Here is a 17,496-nt window from a genome sequence, read left to right as displayed (position 1 = left end):
GTAGGTTTCATCAATGCCTTCATTTTTCTTTTGTAATACTTACCAACTTCTTTGGGTGGTTTTTTTTCTTTTGGGTAATTTTTATTTAAGCAATTTTTCCATATACAGGAGCAAGGAAACACTTGAATAAGGAGTTAGGCTCTCCTAAAGACTCAAACAATTTATCTTTGTAGCTCCAAGAAAAAGTGGGAGTAGGAGAGAGTAGACATGATCAGAGTTCATTCCAAGCCAGCGTTTTCACTCTTCCCTTGCTTCCTTGCCTATAAATAAAATTTGGGGTGGGGAAAAGATTTGGAAAAATATTTGAGCAAAAATTTTATCCCTATTCCTCCTCTTCCTCCCAGCCGGAGACCACCCAGGGGTTTGGCTGATGTTTTCTATTGGAGAAGTCTGAAGGAATCCACTCTTGGGTAGCTTAAGTATATCTGCTTTAGTAGGCAACATTTCTGAGCCACACAGAAATGGAACTAGTTTTCTTGGTTTGCCTCCAAATTGACCAACTTTGAAATTAATTAGCTGTGAGGCTTAGAGCAAACCACTTTAACTCCTCTAGACCTTCTGTTCTTTTCTGATAAAAAGAAGAAGAAAGAATAGATGTTCTCAAAGGTCATTCTAAAGATTTCTCAATTTCAACATTATTGATATTTTGGACTGAATATTCTTTGTTGTGATGTGCTGTTGTAGGCATTGTACAATGTTTAACAGCATTCCTGGCCTCTACCCACCTGATGCAGTAGCGTCCTTCCTAGTTTTGACATCCCCAAATGTCTCTAGCTATTGCCAAATGTCCCCTGGACAGACACTGAAAGATAAAATACAAGATACCCAGTTAAATTTGTATGTCATATAAAGAATGAATCATTTTATTATATTTAATTGGACATATTTATACTAAAAACTTACTTGTTTTTTGTCTGAAATTCAGATTTAATTGAAAACTCTGATGATTAATTTGCTAAATCTGGTAACCTTATTGGTGGGGTGGGTGAGGTGGTGGTGCAAAATTGCTCTCTCCTCCACTCCACTGAAAAACCAACGTTCTAGGCAAAAGGTTTTTAAAAAATATGTGGTTTTGTTCTCCTTGGAGTTTTCCATGTTAGAATGATTAAAGGGATAGGCCAGACTTCCATTAGATCAGATTTTTGGAAATGTTCCTGATTGATTAATTTTGTATTCATAGATATATCTATTCTAAAAAAGAGTATTTTTCTGGCCGGGCGCGGTGGCTCAAGCCTGTAATCCCAGCACTTTGGGAGGCCGAGGCGGGTGGATCACGAGGTCAGGAGATCGAGACCATCCTGGCTAACATGGTGAAACCCCGTCTCTACTAAAAATACAAAAAACTAGCCGGGCGTGGTGGCGGGCGCCTGTAGTCCCAGCTACTCGGAGGCTGAGGCAGGAGAATGGCGTGAACCTGAGAGGCGGAGCTTGCAGTGAGCCGAGATAGCACCACTGCACTCCAGCCTGGGTGACACAGCGCGAGACTCTGTCTCAAAAAAAAAAAAAAAAAAAAAAGAGTATTTTTCAACATTGTTAGGATAGGAATGTCAGACAATGACCATTCCTTTTAGCCACTGCTGATTTCTCTCTGAGAAGGCTAAACATGTGCTTAGGGCATTGATAAAACAGAAACTAGAGAAAGAGAGAAAGGGAGACTTTGTTTGAAAGAATTAGATTTTTTAAAAAGCATCAGTGTAGTAGACACTATGGGGGAAGTTCTAACTTTGTGGAACTTATTTTGAATTCCATATGAAAGTGGGGTGAAGGATAATCTTTCCAGTGCCTACGGATTTTGAGTTTCTAACCCTGGCCTGATTTTAGGACATTTTATGCTACATCAGTCATAACAGAAAGAGGGTTTGCCACAGGTAGTTCACTCCTCCTTTCTACCCTAAGCTCTTGAGCAGTTATGTATAAAGGGCAGTTCTATGAAGAAGTGTACATGTAGAGAAGTGGATAATCAAATGAAACAGAGCTTTAGGTACATGTCTTTGTGTTGTGCCAAACTCAACACACTGCATTTTCAATTTGAGCCAGACTCATCTGACCAATTTAGGATCTGGCATTTTTTTATTTCCACTCTTACTTGTTGTCTTCATGATAGTGTGGGGCTTGAAGACTCAACATAAGGATGAGGGAGTCGTGAGGATGTTGAAACTTGTAAAATATGGCAGTAATAACTGTAAGCCTACAGTGCTCATAGATACTAAAGGATATAAAAAATATTTTATCATTGTTATTGATAAAGGTTTTTTCAGTGCTTTCCATAGGTATGAATTAAATGCTGAAAGAAGGCTGAACAGCATAAAATTTTTCCTGTCTTTTACAAACTTCCATATCATTTAGGAAAATAATACATGTGGATAAGAAAAAGTAACAAAGAGAATACTGGATAAAGAAAGAATACTTTTGGGTTGGGCATGGTGGCTCACATCTGTAATCCCAACACTCTGGGAGGCCGAGGCAGTCAAGAGATTGAGACCATCCTGGCCAACATGGTGAAACCTTGTCTCTACTAAAAATACAAACATTAGCTGGGCATGGTGGCGTAATCCCAGCTACTTGGGATGCTGAGGCAGGGGAATCACTTGAACCCAGGATGGAGAGGTTGCGGTGAGCTGAGGTTGTGCCACTGCACTGCAGCCTAGCGACAGAGCGAGACTCCATCTCAAAAAAAAAAAAAAAAAAAAAAAAAGAATACTTTTTTTGTATAAGTGTATGTAAAATATTAAATGGAACACACTTACACTGAAAACTTATTTGTTCTTTATCTGAGATTCCAACTTAACCGAGTGTCCTGTACATTTATTTGCTAAATGTGACAAATAAATATATGTTACAACATATGCTAGATGCCAAAAGATTGTTTACATATTTGGTGTTCTAGGAGTTGAGAGGAGATACTGCTTCTTTCTCAATATCAGCATTATTGGCATTTTGGGCTGGATAAATCTTTGTTGTTGGGGCTGGGGGCTGTCCTATGCATGGTAAAATGTTTAGCAGAATCTCTGGCTTTTGCTCACACATGCCAGTAGTACCCTCAACCCCTTTGTGACAACCAAAAATGTTTCCAGACATTGTCAAATGTTCCCTGGGGAGGAAAATCTCTCTGGTTGAGAACCACTAGCCTCTTAGGGTAGGGGAAGACTTAGGAGAGATATCACTTGAGCAGGGCCTGGGAGGATATGTGTTATTTTGCAAGAAAGAAGTAGTTTTTTTGGAGAGCATTTTAGGTGAGGGAAAAGGCATAAATAAAGATGTCAAGGTATAAAAGTTGAGAGTAAGTCTGGAGTAGAGAAGCAGATGAGTTTAACTATATAGTTATTGTTCATACGGGAAACAGTGGGATTGTAAAGTACTTTAAGAAATAGATCATATTTTGTGACTCCGCCCATGCCCGTAGCAGCCTAATAGAGTCTTGACCTTAGTAGCTGTTCAGTAATTCACTGGTGATTTGATATGAAAGGTAAATGCATCAAGATAAGAAAGCTTTGAATGGAAAGTCTAAGAGGTAAAACTTTTTCTGGTGGGCAATGGAGAGTCCTGGAAGGTTATTTGAGCAAGGGAATGGCATGACCTTGAGGAAGTCAAGCTGTTCTGGGGTTGATTGGGATCAGTTATCTCAATGGTGAGAGAAAGGAGTTGGAATTGCGAATAGTAATAGCAATCACCTTTAAAAAAATTTTCCCCCCACAATTTACAAAACACTTTGCCTGCATTTTCTAATTTGGTTGTCTCAAAAATCCAGTATCAATTTCATTAAAAATTTTTCTTCTTTAGTTATTTTTCTTCCCAACTAGCAGTGATGTTTGGACATCTCAATAAAAATGAGCTTTGGATACATTTCATGCCGTGAAAAAAACGCTCACAATTTTATTTTTTTGTCCTTCAAGTTGTGATGTCATCAAAGGGCCTGGACAACTGATTCACCTTATGGGCAAAGATGCAGTTGAGTGGCACTCTGTCCTTGGCAGGGAGGAGCTTTTAAACCTGGGCTCCTTTCTGTGTCTGGGATCCGGGTTGAAAGCATTTCCTTTTGCTTCTTCAGATGAATAAGTGGCACTGTACAAGCATTAAAAGAGATGTCTGTCATATGAATTTGGCATTGTCCCCCCACCCCCCCAATCTCTTGAAAGTCTGTTTGTGGTGCCACAGGATTAGTCCTTGACCACTCTGTTCTTTCCATCCCCAAAAATGCCAGACAGCTTTCTTTCTAATGCTCCCACCTCCTAGGTACCCTTTCTATTTACTGTAGGATCGGATCTTATCCTGTGGAGAAGTTACATAATTTTGGGTGTTATGAGGTAATGCACGGCTCTTCTTTTTTATCCCCTGCTGCCTCAAAACAAACATTTCTTGTTCCTTGGTTCCTCAATGTCTGACTGATGTTAGGACAAAGATGAGAATAAATTAGTTGATCCAACAAAAATGAAATGAGTAATTAGGAGAAAACTCAACTATGGCTAAAATTGGTTTCTGCTAATTAAAAACATTGACAAGCAAAAGATTGTCAATATGTTCTAGATTTAGTCATCAGGAAATCAGGCCTATTGTAGAAATGTTTCTCATCATAAGAAAAGACATGGGACTTCATGGACTCTAATTAAATTTCTTTAATCCATAATTTTGGTTAGCAGTATTCCATTTAGTTATTCTTTGTTGTTACTGTTTGTAGTTGGCAGAATAGCCCCCCTGAAGATGTCCACACTTAATCTCTGACTCCTATGAATATTACATGGCAAAAGAGACTTTGCAGATGTGACTAGGGTTATGGACCTTAAGATGAGGAGATTATTTTGAATCATCCAAGTGGGCCCAATCTAATCCCATGCATCTTTAAAAGCAGAGCATTTCATCCAGCTAGAGGAAAAGAGATGCTGCAAAAGGGAAAGTCAGAGAGATTCCAAGCATGAGAAGGACTCAATGCACTATTGCTGGTATTGAGATGTAGGGTTCTAATATGAAGTTCAAAGAAAGAATTTTAGGAAGTAAAGGCCTCTCCGCTGATATCCATAAAAAAGCAGAGACCTCAGTCCTACAGCTGTAAGGACCACAATCCTGCTAACAACCTGAATGATCTTGGAGACAGGTTCTTCGCAGAGCCTCCAGTAAAGAACACATCCCTGAAACACCTTGATTTTATCATTGAGAGACCCTAAGCAAAAGAACCAACTAAGCCACACTGTACCTGGACTTCTGATCTGCAGAAACTGTGAGATAATAAATGGATGTTGTTTTAAGCCTTGAAATTTATGGTAATTTGTCATGGCAGCAATAGAAAACTAATATAGAGTTCTTTGTCATTGTTTCTGTTTTCATTACTGTCACCACCATTGTTATGACTTACTGTATATTTGCATCACATGACATGGTGCCAAGTACCAGACTTTGCCACTAGATTTTAAGCCTTTAAGGACAGAGATTTTTTTTTTCTCTCTTTCTCTCTTTCACCCAGGCTGGAGTGCTCTGGCCTGATCATAGTTCACTGTGACCTTGAACCCCTGGACTCAAGTGATCCACGTGCACCAGCCTCCAGATAGCTAGGACTAGAGGTGCATAACACCAAGCTAGGCTAACTTTTTAAATTTTTGGTAGAGATGGGGTCTTGCTATGTTGCCCAGGCTGGTTTCAAACTTCTGGCCTCAAGCAATCCTCCCACCTCAGCCTCCCAAATTGCTGGGATTACAGGTGTGAGCCATTATTCCCAGCCTTTCTCCCTCTCTTATAAAATTTTCACCTATGTAATCTCTAACACTTCAAACAGTTGTCTAACACATACTATGTGCACAATAGATATTTATTGAATGACTATATAGGGTTACAAAAGAATTTTCAATATTATCCCTGCCTTAGTGGAGCTTAAAAATCTAGTTGAAGCATCAAAATCTCAATTAACTCCCCAAACAGAACAATATATTTCAGTGCCAACGGAGAGATCTAGACAATACATATTGTAGTTTTCTAGGGGCATAGAAGTTGCAGTGGGTACAGGTGGAAATAAATTTCATGGAGAAAATGGGCCTTCGGGTAAGATGACTAAAGAAGCAAAGCAAAACAAAGGGGAGAAAGACAGGAGAAAAAGACAACAGCTTTACAACTCTGTACGGGGTAATCCAAGATGACCAGTTTAGGGTAATCCAAGATGTACTAATCTTGGCTTGAGCCCGATGGTGAGTCTGCTGTGTCATCTGCAGTCCCTTGCCCTGCTGGAAATTACAGCGAACACTTTATAGTACAAAATACCTATCAATGGGGACTAGGGTTTCAGTTATCAACGTTCTTGATCATTCCTTTTATTCTTCCATCTGGCTTTTTCTCTCATCAAAATATGACACCTTCATGTTAAATGGTGTAATATCTTACTTTTTAAAAATAAATTTTAATGCAAAAGGAATACATCTTCACTATAGACTACTTAGGAAAAAATAAGCATAAAGAAAAAAAATCATACAGAATTTCACCACCCAAAATAACTGCTGAGTAGTTTGATGTATTTTTTCATATTTTGTCCTTCTGAATCACTTAAATATTATAGTCACAAGATTAGTATTATGCCTAAGAAATAGTTTTGTATCTAATTCTTATTTTCTGTGTAATTTCCTATAATGTGAATAAACTGTAACTTATTTGATAACTCCCTCATTATGGGTCATCTAAGTTGTTTCCAATGTTGTGGAATTTGGAATTCAATAATATTATTAAAACTTTGGTAAAAATTCTTGTCAATAAATTCCTGGTTGCATCTCTGATAATAACTTAAGGATAAAGTCCCAGAAGTTGGAATTATTGGATCCAAACGAATGGCTACTTTTAAACCTCTTTATACAACTTGTCAAATTATTTAACAGGAAGAAAAAAATGGAATTTTTTTTACATGCTACCTCACATTAATTGATATTTCTGTTAGTTGTGTATGAGAGTGCTTATCTCACCATACATTTACCAGCATTTAGTTTTGTAATTCCTTTTTTTTTTTTTTTGAGACAGAATCTCGCTGTGACACCCAGGCTGGAGTGCAATGGCTCAATCTCGGCTCACTGCAATCTCCGCTTCCTGGGTTCAAGCGATTCTCTTGCCTCACCCTCTTGAGTAGCTGGGACTGCAGGTGCAGGCTACTACATCTGGCTAACTTTTGTATTTTTAGTAGAGACGGGATTTCACCATATTAGCTAGGCTGACTCCCGACCTCAAGTGATCAGACTGCCTTGACCTCCCAAAGTGCTGGGATAACGGGCTGGAGCCACTGTGCCTGGCTTTTATAACTCTTTTTAAATGATATTTTATTATTATTTTGCCATAAATGTCACTAATTTTTCTAAATGCACTTTGATATATGTATGAGGTTAAATATATTTTCATGTTAGAGTGGAAATTTGTTTATCTTCTTTGGGAATCACGTGTTGTTACCTTTTGCCTATTTTTCTATATATTAGTGTTTTATATTGATTTATGAGTTCTAGTTCTACTATAATTAATTATTGATATTTTGATTATTATATTAATGACAAATATGTATTAATCATTAATACAAATTACATATACATATAATATGTATTATATATTTACATATTTATATATAATATTTATAAATAATGTTTCTATTTTGTAGTTTGCCTTTGAATTTTGTTTATACCGTTTATACAGATCAACATATCAAAGCAGTTCCTCAATCTAAACATCATGGCAAGTCAATGGCTTGCTTTTTGAAATTGTTGTGAAACGTGGTTTCCTCTCACTCCCTGACACCCAATCCTTATCCCTGCTGCCCCAACATGAAATGAGAAGTCCACTAGCATTTGAACTTATATTTCCTCCGAAGTATAAATTGATTACATTACTTTTATAAACTAATTTTTTTGAGATGGAGTTTTGCTCTTGTTGCTCAGACTGGCGTGCACTGGCGCCATCTCGGCTCACTGCAACCTCTGCCTCTCAGGTTCAAGCAATTCTCCTGCCTCAGCTCCCTGAGTAGCTGGGATTACTGGCATGCACCACCATGCCTGGCTAGTTTTGTATTTTTAGTAGAGACATGGTTTCTCCATGTTGGTCAGGCTGGTCTCGAACTCCCAACCTCAGATGATCTGCCCGCCTCAGCCTCCCAAAGTGCTGAGATTACAGGTGTGAACCACCATGTGTGACCACTCTTTTTTTTTTTTCTTTCTTTCTTTCTTTTTTAAGAGAGAAGTTCTTATTACTGTCCCCCAGGCTGGAGTGCAGTGGCATAATTGCACTGCAGCCTGAAACTCCTGGGCTCAAACAATCCTCTCATTTCAGCCTCCTCAGTAGCTGGGACTACAGGCACATACCACCACATCCAGCTAATTTTTTAATTTTTTAAATAGAGATGTGGTCTTGCTTTATTGCCCAGGCTGGTCTCAAACTTCTGGCCTCAAGTGATCCTCTTGTCTTGGCCTCCCAAAATATTGGAATTACAGGTGTGAGGCACTTCACTTGACCTCTGATTATTTTAAAAGAATTCATTGGTATTCTTATTAAACAATTACAGAATATTTATAGAACATCTCTTGAAATCAAGAATTAGTTTAGCCTGGGCATGGTGGCTCATGCCTGTAATCCCAACACTTTGACAGGCAATGGTGAGAGGATCACTTCAGGCCAGGAGTTCAAGACCAGCTTGGACAACAGAGCAAGACCCCTCCACCTGCCGGGCCACTTCCTTGGCCCTGCCATCTCTAACAACAAAAAAAAAAGTTTTTAAGTAGTCAGGCACAGTGGTGTGCACCTGTAGTTCTACCTACTCAGGAAGCTGAGATGGGAGGATCATTTGAGCCCAGGAGTTTAAAAGCTGCATGGGGGTAAGCCATGATTGCATCACTGCACTCCAGTCTGGGTGACAGAGTGAGATGCTGTCTCTAAAAAAAGAATTTTTTTTAAATAAAACAATCAGATATATCAACATAGTATTCAGAGTTATGTGTATTTTAACCTGAAGTAATAGTTTCTAACTGGTTATCATATTACTCTGAGTGCAATTGCAGATTCCACTGATTATTTTCAATGAGTCATAAACACTCATACTTTAAATACTCAGACTTTAAGATAGTTAAGCTGGGAGTAAATGTCTCAGGATTTTTGCCATAGCAGTCAAATAAATATCATTAGTTTTTAAATGCATTTCCTTCAATGTCCTACTCTTGTTTGGGTTGAATTAATTGTGTGTTTAGCCAGGCTACCTAGGCATTAAAAATAATACAGATGGGGTCTTACTGTTTCTCAGGCTGGTCTTGAACTCCTGGGCTCAAGGTATCCTCCTGCCTCAACCCCTGAGTAGCTGGGATTACAGGCGCATGCCCAGTGAAGGCATTTATCTTTTTTTTCTTTTTTAAACTTCAATAGGTTTTTGGGGAACAGTTGGTATTTGGTTACATGAATAAATTCTTCAGTGGTGATTTCCGAGATTTTGGTTCACCCATCGCCTGAGCAGTGTACACTATACCCAATATGCAGTCTTTTCTCTATCATTCCCCTCCCATTCTTTCCCCTAAGTCTCCAAAGTCCATTGTATCATTCTTATGCCTTTGCGTCTTTATAGCTTAACTCTCACTTATGAGAGAACATACGAAGTTTGGTTTTCCATTCCTGAGTTACTTCACTTAAAATAATGGTCTCCAAATCCATCCAGGTTGCTGCAAATGCCATTATTTCATTCCTTTTTATGACTGAGTAGTATTCCATGGTGCATATATACCACAATTTCTTTATCCGCTTGCTGATTGCTGGACATTTGGGCTGGTTCCATATTTTTGCAATTGCGAATTGTGCTGCTATAAACATGCGTGTGCAAGTATCTTTTTCGTATAATGCCGTATTTTCCTCTGGGTAGATACCCAGTAGTGGAATTACTGAATCAAATGGTAGTTCTACTTTTAGTTCTTTAAGGAATCTCCACATTGTTTTCCATAATGGTTGTACTAGTTTGCATTCCCACCAATAGTGTATCCCACCACATCCACGCCAACATCTATTATTTTTTTTATTATGGCCATTCTTGCTGGAGTAAGGTGGTATCACACTGTGGTTCTGATTTACATTTCCCTGATCATTAGTGATGTTAAGGATTTTTTCATATGTTTGTTGGCCATTTGTGTATCTTCTTTTGAGAATTGTCTTTTCTTAGCCCACTTTTTGATGGGATTGTTTGGTGTTTTGTTTATAATCCTTGTAGATTCTGCATATTAGTTCTTTGTCAGATGCATAGATTGCAAAGATTGTCTTCCAGTCTTTGGGTTGTGTGTTTGCTCTGCTGATTATTTCCGTTGCTGTGCAGAAGCTTTTTAGTTCAATTGAGTCCAATCTATTTATCTTTTTTTTTGTTGCATTTGCTTTTGGGTTCCTGGATATGAAGTCTTTGTAAGGCATTTATCTTTAAAGGGATATATTTGCTATCTTATTTATACAGTAATAACACATAATAATTAATCATGTTTCATTTTAAAAGAATTGAGATCAGAAATGCTAAATACATATCCTTGTAAATAGGAACTCTCACCTATTAGTAGAGACTGTTCCAGTGATGTATTGAGAAGGCTTCTGAGAATGAATTCAGGCTCAGCAGTCAAAGGATGCCACAACTAATTAGTGATCTAGGAGGAAGGCATGACAAAATCCACGCTGTGTGTTTACCACCAGATTAAAGTAAATTTAATAAATTTGAATGTTCAAATGTAAACAGAATTTTCAAACTTATTTAGTGTCTGGCGTGCTATCTTTGAAGCAAAATTACAAAGACTTTTTTCCTCATCTATGTGGGAGGTATTATTCTATATGCAGGGAACAGCTCCCTATAAAATAATGTGATATTACAATTATTTTTATTTTTTTCTGTTTGAAAAGTGCCAATGAAGAATCCTGAAGGAATTCTCTTTCTTGTATATTGGTACCTGGTTTGATTTCTTCAAGGGCTCAATATTTAAAGAATGGGAAAAGATGTCTGATTTGTATTTGTGACTACCTCTGGGTGCATTTAGGTTTTTAAATACAGTTTGTTTTTAAGATGAAGATTTAATACATGTAGCCTCACCTGGATATTTAGCTAAGGGCACACTGGAAAGGTCTGGAGCCACGTTTAAAAAAAAAAAAAAAAAAAAAAAAAAAAAGATCTTTCCAAAGTATCCTTGATCAAAATCCTGTACACCTGAAATGCAAAAATAACTTCAGTACCTTTCAGTCCTTAACATTAGCTTTCAAAATTCACTATTCTTTATTCCCTAGACAACTAGCCTCCATCTATCTTTCTGTCCTATGAATATTTTAAATAATCTCAGCTTGTTAAGGTAAAGCACAGGACTACAAACCCAGGGATGAAGAGCATTGTTATCCTCTTCTCTTCAAATCGTCTTCAAGTAGAATCCCAAGGCTCCCTGCACATTCTCTTTAGGAGACCTTGACCTCATCCAAAGGTCTTTTGAAATTTGAAAATGCAATTCTTGGCTCAAGCTAATGTGTGGTGAACTAGAGTTTTCATTGAAAATGCTTCCTGCCAATTAAAAACGAACGAAGAAAATAAATGTATATTGCACCTGATTTTCAGGGAATTAAATTCTAAGTTTTATTACCAGTGTTTCTTGCAGGGGAAAAAAGAACTCTTTAAAGAAATCTAAAATTCTACTTTTCTATGTTTATAACCATTTTCTTTCTTTTTTCCCTACTTGCACTCAAACTTTGTTTTAGCTAAAAATATGTAAAGGTTTTTAATATGACAGAAGTTTGTAGAGTTGTTCATACCATACTTATGCCTTAATCGTTTCTTTTTTGGTTTTGACTAAACGTCTCCTCTGAATAATATGCTACTTTTTTGGAGGCAAGTTGTCTCCTCCCTAAGGTTCAGTGACTTCATTTGATATGACACCAATGTTAACCAAGGAACTGAACATGGACTATTTAAAAAAACAAAAAGGGAAGGTGTTTTAAATGATTGGCCAGACTCTTGGCATTAGCTTTTTAGAAGCAACTGGCTCAATTAGCCAGCTCAGGAAATGTGCCACATTGTGTGTAAAGAATCCAACCCCCCAAATTATAGAACTATTGGAACGTTGTGCACCCGGTTTACATTTGCTGGAGAACGTCATCCTTGGCTCAGATGCAATGAAAGAGTCATCATCTTCCCAGGTGAACTGGGGCAAACCAAGGTTTAGTCTCCTTTCATTGCCAGGGAGAGACTGATGGTTGCGGCTAGAAACTATGCGAAAGTTGGCAGTTCTAGCTTCCTTGAGCTTTCAGGTTTGTCCAAGTGAAAGTCAAGGAGTGTGAACCCAGGTAAATGAAATGTTTACCACTAAAGAAGCTACCATGGATTTGAAACCACTGAGGTGCATAGCACTTTCACAGGAAGCATGCCATTCTGCAGAGGCACAATCTTCTCTGTGAATGGCTGTGAAACGTAGGTTAGCTCATTTAAATTTTAGGCTAAACATGCAAGAGGGAGATTTTACTGAGATGGATAGTGGTTACATCCACAGCATTCAGTAACTATAATAAGAAACAGATATGTCACTCTAGAGAATTTGGGCTTTGCCTTGTTTAGTATAGGAGTTTATAATATTTTATAGTGATTGCAGCTGCAAACACTACTCCATAGTAGTTAGCATAGTATCTGCCATTAGCTATGAAGAGGAAGATTTGAACGGTGAATGGAACAACTGGAGGATTTGTTTCTAAGAATAAATATATTCTAATAAATATACATTCTTAAGGAGAATCTAACTATAGCAATAGCTTCAGAAAATGAAAATTTTGTGAGTTTTGAAAACTGAGTGATTGTAAATCAAGATCTCTTAAGTTTTCTCTCTGTAAATCTGATTTTATAGTTTGAAATTAGTTCTCAAAGTAGTCTATGACATGGTGATGCTTTAAATTTTACAACAAATGTCCTATAAATGCTAAGAAAGTTTCAAATTTGTAAGATTCAGCAAAATAATGATCTTACCATGTTGACGGGATTGGATAGTTTGTTGTTGTTAATAGGTATTAAGCACAAACAGATGGACTGTCCTAAAGGAATAAATGAAGAAGGAAAAATGTGTTCAAAAAAAGAGGTGCAAAAATATATTGTTAATTAATATAGTACTAACAAGCACAGTCTTATGACTTTGCCAAATGGAATCTACAAATATATAGACTACAGAAATTCAGCAGGTTCATTTATTCAATATTTAGCAGATACTGTGTTGGCTATGATGTGCTAGGATGTAGTAGGTGCTGGGAGTAAAAAGAAAAAAAATTAAATGTGGTTCCTGCTTTCAAGAAGCTCACATATAGGCAAATAAACATGGTGGCTGCCATAATTACATGTGAACCAGTGTTCAAAGAGAGTAAGAAAAGGGCCGGGCGCGGTGGCTCAAGCCTGTAATCCCAGCACTTTGGGAGGCCGAGATGGGCGGATCACGAGGTCAGGAGATCGAGACCATGCTGGCTAACACGGTGAAACCCCGTCTCCACTAAAAAATACAAAAAATTAGCCGGGCGAGGTGGTGGGCGCCTGCAGTCCCAGCTACTTGGGAGGCTGAGGCAGGAGAATGGCGTGAACCCAGGAGGCGGAGCTTGCAGTGAGCTGAGATCCGGCCACTGCACTCCAGCCTGGGCGACAGAGCGAGACTCCGTCTCAAAAAAAAAAAAAAAAAAAGTAAGAAAAGCAGCTAAGTTTTCCTAAGGAAGTCAGGGAAGGGAAAGTAATGCTTGCAATGAGATTTGAGGAAGAATAAGATTAATAGTGTGGGGAGTAGGAGAGAGACAGAGTTCCAGAGACCTTGAGAAAGGGTGGTGTGTTTAGGGAACAGAGATCAGTAGGACATGGTTCAGTACAGGGTACTTTGAGGGGAAGGACGAGAAAAGAGTATAAAGACCTTGAAAAGCTTAGGTCGTGTAAGAGTAAGAAGTTTATTTTGGGGAATAGCTCAAAGAATCTTGGCAAACGACTCAAGAGTCTTGAGCAGAGAATTGACACAAAACCACTTTTGTGTTGAAAATATTTTCCTAAGAGCTTTGAAGTGTATGAGTTGGAGGGGCTGCACTTGGGGAAGAGTGGTTATTGCAGAGATGGTAGGAGAGGGGATGGAGGTAGGAGTGGAAGTCAGAATGCATAGCCTACTACAGCTCTATTTCTATCTTGTCTCAGCCTCGAATTTATGCTGGACTGAAAGTCAGTGGAACACCCTTTATACTGGCCCAATTCTCTTTAATCAGTCACAAGTTGTGAGGTGATATAAGTAACATTTACACAATTACAGGTAAAAATCCCAATAAAACAAACTCCATGGGGATTATAAATTATTTTAATTGTTTGAAATATTTTTACCTGTCCTAAGGTATTGCTGGGATAGAACTTATGAATTTTTTTCTCTACAAATATACATATACACAGGAGCAGTATGTGTAAGTTAGTTTAATTTAACAATGAAGCTTTTAAAATGTGGATAAATCTGTGCCAGTCACACACTGGAACATGTCCATTTAAGCTTCATTATTAATATAACAAACTAACATATAAAGGGTGTGTCTGAGGAAGTGAGCTAGGTGAGTGGCAAGTGATTGGCTGACTGTAAAGCAACTTACGATGGTGGGGGCACCTATGACAAAAACTCCTGTGAGGTCCTTTTATTGATGTTATAAATCAAAGTACTACTTTATTGAATGAGTTATTTTACACAATATGAACATCAATATAATTACAATTGTGGAAAAACATTTATAACAAAGATGGGCTCATTTGTGGCTCTTGTATCAATGAGAAGCCCAGCACAAACTCTCTATTAAATTGGTTATTTGTATTTAATAAGAATAACCAATAGTAGACTATGTACTTAGAAAGCATATCAAGTAGGATCAAAGCTTACAACAAATCAAATATTGACAGCTGGTTCAACCAGAAGTGGAGAATATGAGAACCAGAGACACTCAAAGAATACCTGTTTTAATTGGCTGAATCTCATTGAAGAATCCCAACCTGTTTAGTATTAACTGAGGGAAATGTATCTGATAATTAGAGGCAAATAACTGATTTTTTGGTGGGATCAATGCTGCATTTGAAAGAGAAGAATCAGTAGTATGTTAAATTGGATTGAACATCATAAAATTATATTTGAGTCATTGTGTTTACCATTATTTGCCTTTATTGTTACCTCTTCTATTTATTAAGTACTTTCTACATGTATAGTGCTGTGCTGAGTAGCCACCATTCACGACTTCATTTTGTCTCTACAAAGCTCAAATGGCAGTCAGACATTATTATTATCTCCACATTCAAATTAAGTTGAGGCTTAGAGAGGTTAAATGACCCTTTTGCTATACAGCTGAATCTAATATGAGAATGTTAGCACTAAAAGAAAATTTAGAGGTAATCCATTTTATCAAAAACTTAGATGCCTAAATAGTCAGGCAGATAACATAACACCAGGAGTTCATGCCTTATCCAAGGGGGACAGCTGCTATTCAGTGTATGCCTTTTGTTGCTACATGGGAATGTCGACCCGGTGTTGCCAATCTTATAATTGTTTAACAGAAATGAGGAATCAGAATTTGAATGTGATATTTCCCAATTTTAAAAACATGCTAGGCAAATAGAATATGTCCACAGGCTGGTTATGGCCAATGGGTCACCAGTTTGCAACCTCTGATGAAGTACAATTCCATTATTTTACAAATAAGACACAGAAAAGTGAAGTGAGCCACCCAGTGACTCACTACAAGTCAGGGATATATATATTTTTCCCCTTAAGATAATGTGAGATTATGTTACCAAAATATTTACGTTTTTCAGAAAAATGTTTTTAAAAATCGGTAGATTTTTGAAATGCATATTAAAATTGTTTATTTCTTTGATAATCTATTAAAATTAATCCATGCTTGTAATGCTAATGCTTTTGGCATAAACATTTACAGATATATGCTTTTCTTTCTGCTGATTGTTTTGGCTTGATTATGTTAAAAAGAGCTTTAATTAAGTAATATAATTTGGATAATAAAATTTCTAAAAAAAAAAAAAAAACTATGGATTGACTTTATTTTTGTTTAATAGATGTTCCAGGAGCAGAATGAATTCTAACTACAAATTTTCTAATACTCTTCATTTTTCATCTGCTCTAAAAATTGGACAAATAAGTTAGGGAATCATTTCCCAAAACAATTAAGAAACTTTACACTTTCACTCCAAGATTTTTCATTGTGGACCATAAATATAAAGCTATCTACAGGTTCACTTTGAACAATTTTCTCCCTTCTTTGTTTCCTCTCTGATAGTAAAAAGATTGCCCTTCTGAGAACTCATTGGTCCTTCATCCATTGCAGGGGTGTTAAGGAATCAGGGAGGGCTAACTCCACGAATGACACTGGCTGGGGATCCTGCATGTGTGTAGACATGGATTTATGAAATAGAGTGGGAAAAAAGAGGAAGTGTCACTCTTCTGTCATTCCTTTTTTTTTTTTTTTTTGAGACGTTGCTCTTGTTGCCGATGCTAGAGTGCAATGGCACCATCTCGGCTCACTGCAACCTCCGCTTCCGGGGTTCAAGCGATTCTCCTGCCTCAGCCTCCCGAGTAGCTGTTATTACAGGCATGTGCCACCACACCTGGCTAATTTTGTATTTTTAGTAGAGATGGGGTTTCTCCATGTTGGTCAGGCTGGTCTTGAACTCCCGACCTCAGGTGATCGCCTGCCTCAGCCTCCCAAACTGCTGCTATCACAGGTGTGAGCCACCGTGCCCGGCCTGTCACACCCATTTCTTAAGAGAAGTCCATGGAGTCAAAGAACAGAGTGGTAAATTGGTGGGGCCATTTCCCAGTGAGCCCTCACCTGTGGTCTCACTGAGTTATGTGATTCTTGATCGCAGGAAGTCAATCTTGCCTGCCATTCCACTTTGTAGATGGGTCTCAGCATTTCCCTCTTACAGGTTGCATGGCTTTTAATACTACAAATGTTGTTTAATGTCTTCAGTAAGCCCTCTATAGTGAAAATTCTCTTCACCTGCAATTTCTCTTTCATTTACTACACAATCACAGGCTTGGCAGTAAACCTAATTGATTTGCCATGAAGGTTGGAGAAGGCAGATGGAATCCAGAATTTCCAGATTCTTAGAATTTTATTGACTTGGAGTTGAGCGTTTCAAAAGATCAGCTTGTATCTCAGTGCTTATTTGCTTTTTATTTTCATTTTGCCACAGTGTATTTTTAAAACTTTTTATTCTGAAATAATGTTACATTCCCAAAAAGTTGCCCAAAGAGCCCATGATGGATTTTCAAAATGAAGGTCATAAAAAAAATCCATAAGTTATTTTCCTATCTTATTTATGTCATCTGCTCAATGCAATTATTACAGGTTTTTACCAAGTTTAAACCCCTAAAATATTGACTTATACATTAACAAGAAAAGCAAACCATCATAGCAATAATATGTGGTCATGCAAATGCATATTTTTTTTATTGACTGAGGTGAGGTAGGATATCCAGGGTGACTTGCCTTTAATAGATTCTCAAGAAATATTTG

General features: G+C 37.6%; 1 protein-coding gene across 3 annotated transcripts in view; it reads left to right on the top strand.

The window, feature by feature from the left end:
- Positions 1-17,496, top strand: part of FILIP1 (filamin A interacting protein 1) — a 202,777-nt gene that overhangs the window by 34,036 nt on the left and 151,245 nt on the right. Inside the window, exon 2 of one of the 3 annotated variants that reach the window (XM_025381362.1) lies at positions 5,090-5,255. The exons of the other annotated variants lie outside the window; for them this stretch is intronic. Within the exon in view, the coding sequence (XP_025237147.1) occupies positions 5,253-5,255 (3 nt within the window). The 5' untranslated portion in view covers positions 5,090-5,252. The remainder of the gene's footprint in view (positions 1-5,089; positions 5,256-17,496) is intronic. 3 annotated transcript variants of the gene reach the window in all.

Source organism: Theropithecus gelada, chromosome 4, assembly GCF_003255815.1.
Source record: "Theropithecus gelada isolate Dixy chromosome 4, Tgel_1.0, whole genome shotgun sequence".
In the NCBI taxonomy this organism is placed as follows: Eukaryota; Metazoa; Chordata; class Mammalia; order Primates; family Cercopithecidae; genus Theropithecus; species Theropithecus gelada.
The sequence above is the reverse complement of the archived record's forward strand: the minus strand, read 5'-3'. Positions and strand labels throughout refer to the sequence as shown.